The following is a 2,814-nucleotide window of genomic DNA, read 5'->3' as shown; positions in this document are numbered from 1 at the left end:
GTTTATCATTATTGAAGACGTTTAGACAACTATGTCAATGAATCAAATTATTTTAGCATAAATGTGTGTATATAAAATGCATGCGCATGCACACAGAGATATATCCTGTAATTATTTGAAGAAATCAATGAAATAATCCGTTTTATTATATATTTTTTAACTTTATCAATATATTTATTATACATTGTAGTATAGAAGTTGAATATTAGAAAATATTTAACTCCTGCTTTTTTTGATTTCAGTTGATCCTGCATGCTGTGCACTGTGTACCAACGTACTGTCTATCCGCAACACCTGCACCGTACTTTTTTATTATTTTTGTCAAATATATTACATTCGTAAAAGAAATATAAATATGGCTGCTTATATCAATCGTGCAATGGTACAATCGTCCATGATTGGAGCAGACAGTCAACTTCGATCAGATGTTAGAAATGATAATTCTCCTCTACAGATTTTCGTTAAGGCAAAGAAAAGGATAAATGATATATTTGTGGATATTGAAAAATATGTGGAAGAAACCGTGGAGTTTATGACATGTAAGTAAACAAGTAAAACAAATATTGTAATATGTTTATTTAATTAGATTATTAATTTATTTAACTTTATAACAGCATTACAAAATGATCGGGATATTGTAACAGTAGAAGAAGCAATAAAAGTTAAAGCTTATATAGATAAAATACGAGCGATAAAAGATGTTCTTAAAAGAGATCACATGAAAGTTGCTTTCTTTGGCAGGTGAGTAATTATATTAAATAATATGCCTATCTAATTATAATTAGTTACTTTATAGATATAAAATGTGTTTTTTTAAGTTTTAATTATAAAATTTTATTGGAATTAGAGATACATTTTTTTCTTATAAGTTAAAGTGTTATTTAGCATGCAAATTATAATTACAGTTTTTCAGTATAACTTTAACACTCAAAACTTTAACATTTGAAATATAATTTACACATTTATAATATTATATACATATATTTTTTTTATCTTGACGAGTGAGAATATTGTTACAACTTAAAATGGTTTATTACTTTTTTATTTTATATATTTTAATAATAGTATATTTTATATACTTTTATACAATTTTTTTTAAATAATAAAATTGGAAATTATATTGTGGGATTTATACGTAACTAGTATAATATATATTATATAGTACATTCACATACACACGTACGCACGCACACACCACACTATATATATATATATATATATATATATATATATTTGTGTACAAATTAAGAACAAAATTTATTGTAACTCAAGTCATAACACTCGATTCTCTACAACAATAACGATTGACAACTTTCTGTTTTCTATAATTTTATATCTCTACGCCGATCAAGACATCAAATCTATACTATAGCGCGTATTTGCATATGCACAGTTCATGCGGCTCCAATTATTATTTGTCAAAGAAGCTCGTGTGCAAATATAGCTAAACAAAAATAAAACAATGTCGGTTTTCTTTTGATTAGTCGCTCCTTAATTGATTCCTTTTTCAAAGAAATTCACGGTACATGTCGCGATGAAGGTATCAGAAAATGCGCTTGTATTCATTCCACAATATAAAATTTTTATTCATGTTTATTATAAAAAAATTAGCAATTAGAATTTTTCTTAAAGAAATAATACTAATTGATGATTCAGAATTATGGTACACTATTGTAATTTATATGTGTATTGCAGAACAAGTAATGGGAAAAGTACTGTAATTAATGCCATGCTACATGATAAAATTTTGCCAAGTGGCATAGGACATACTACGAATTGTTTCTTACAAGTTGAAGGTTCAGATAATGGAGAATCATATCTTATTACGGAAGGATCTACTGAAAAACAACCAGTTCAATCCGTTGGACAATTGGGTCATGCTCTTTGTAAAGAGAAATTATGTGAAAGCCATTTAGTTAGAATATTTTGGCCAAAAGAAAAATGCCTATTGTTACGAGATGATGTAGTATTTGTTGATAGTCCAGGAGTAGATGTAACTCCAAACCTTGATGAATGGATCGATAAGCATTGTTTGGATGCAGATGTTTTTGTCTTGGTAGCAAATGCAGAATCTACCATAATGGTCACTGTAAGTAATATTAATTTGTAATAAACATTTATTCTGTAGTTGGTTACATAATCTATGAAATACATAATTTAAATATCTAAAAGAAAAATTATTTTGGAAAAATATTTTTATTTACTCAACGATATTCGAGATGCTATTCTCATAAAATTTTGTTTTATTATGATAGTATCTCATGTCATTTTTCTAAAATATAACTACAAGTCTTCAAATATTTTCTTTTATATTTTCAAACTCTCGTTTATATAGTCCAGTATTTTTTTTAATAATCATTGTATTTAAACTAATATTGGTAAAAATTAATTCTATTTTTTTTCTTTAGGAAAAAAATTTTTTTCATAAAGTTTCAACAAAGCTATCAAAACCGAATATATTTATTTTAAATAATCGATGGGATGCCTCTGCTTCTGAACCAGAATATTTTGATCAGGTACGTATTTATAAAGCATTAATTATAGAAAATTAAGTGTTTCATGGATAATTACAAATATACTTTGAGTAGAGTTTATTGAAATTTATAATAAAGATTTAAATAAATATTAGTAGCTTTAATGTTTTAAGTTACGTAATTTATTTTATTATTATTTTAAATAGAAATTAGCGAAATAAAGGCCAACAAATGAGCAAATAAAAATATTGCAATACAATTATGTAATTTAATTCGATATACTAAAGTGGAACGTTTCGACTTCACGAAGCCTTTTTCAGCCGCAACTATAAATTTTCAA

The 2,814-nt window shown here is 25.8% G+C and overlaps 1 protein-coding gene across 1 annotated transcript; it reads left to right on the top strand.

Annotated features, from left to right (window-relative positions):
- Window positions 1-246: 246 nt before the first annotated feature.
- Window positions 247-2,580, top strand: LOC105461778 (transmembrane GTPase Marf-like). Its single transcript, XM_011708285.1, has 4 exons — window positions 247-539; window positions 615-741; window positions 1,696-2,089; window positions 2,409-2,580. The coding sequence occupies exons 1-4, from the start codon at window positions 356-358 to the stop codon at window positions 2,550-2,552; spliced, it is 849 nt and encodes a 282-aa protein (XP_011706587.1). The 5' UTR covers window positions 247-355; the 3' UTR covers window positions 2,553-2,580.
- Window positions 2,581-2,814: the final 234 nt, after the last annotated feature.

The sequence above is a fragment of the Wasmannia auropunctata genome, unplaced genomic scaffold (assembly GCF_000956235.1).
Source record: "Wasmannia auropunctata unplaced genomic scaffold, wasmannia.A_1.0 LD278191.1, whole genome shotgun sequence".
NCBI lineage: Eukaryota > Metazoa > Arthropoda > Insecta > Hymenoptera > Formicidae > Wasmannia > Wasmannia auropunctata.
Note: the sequence above shows the minus strand (reverse complement) of the source record. Positions and strands in the feature narration are given on the sequence as shown.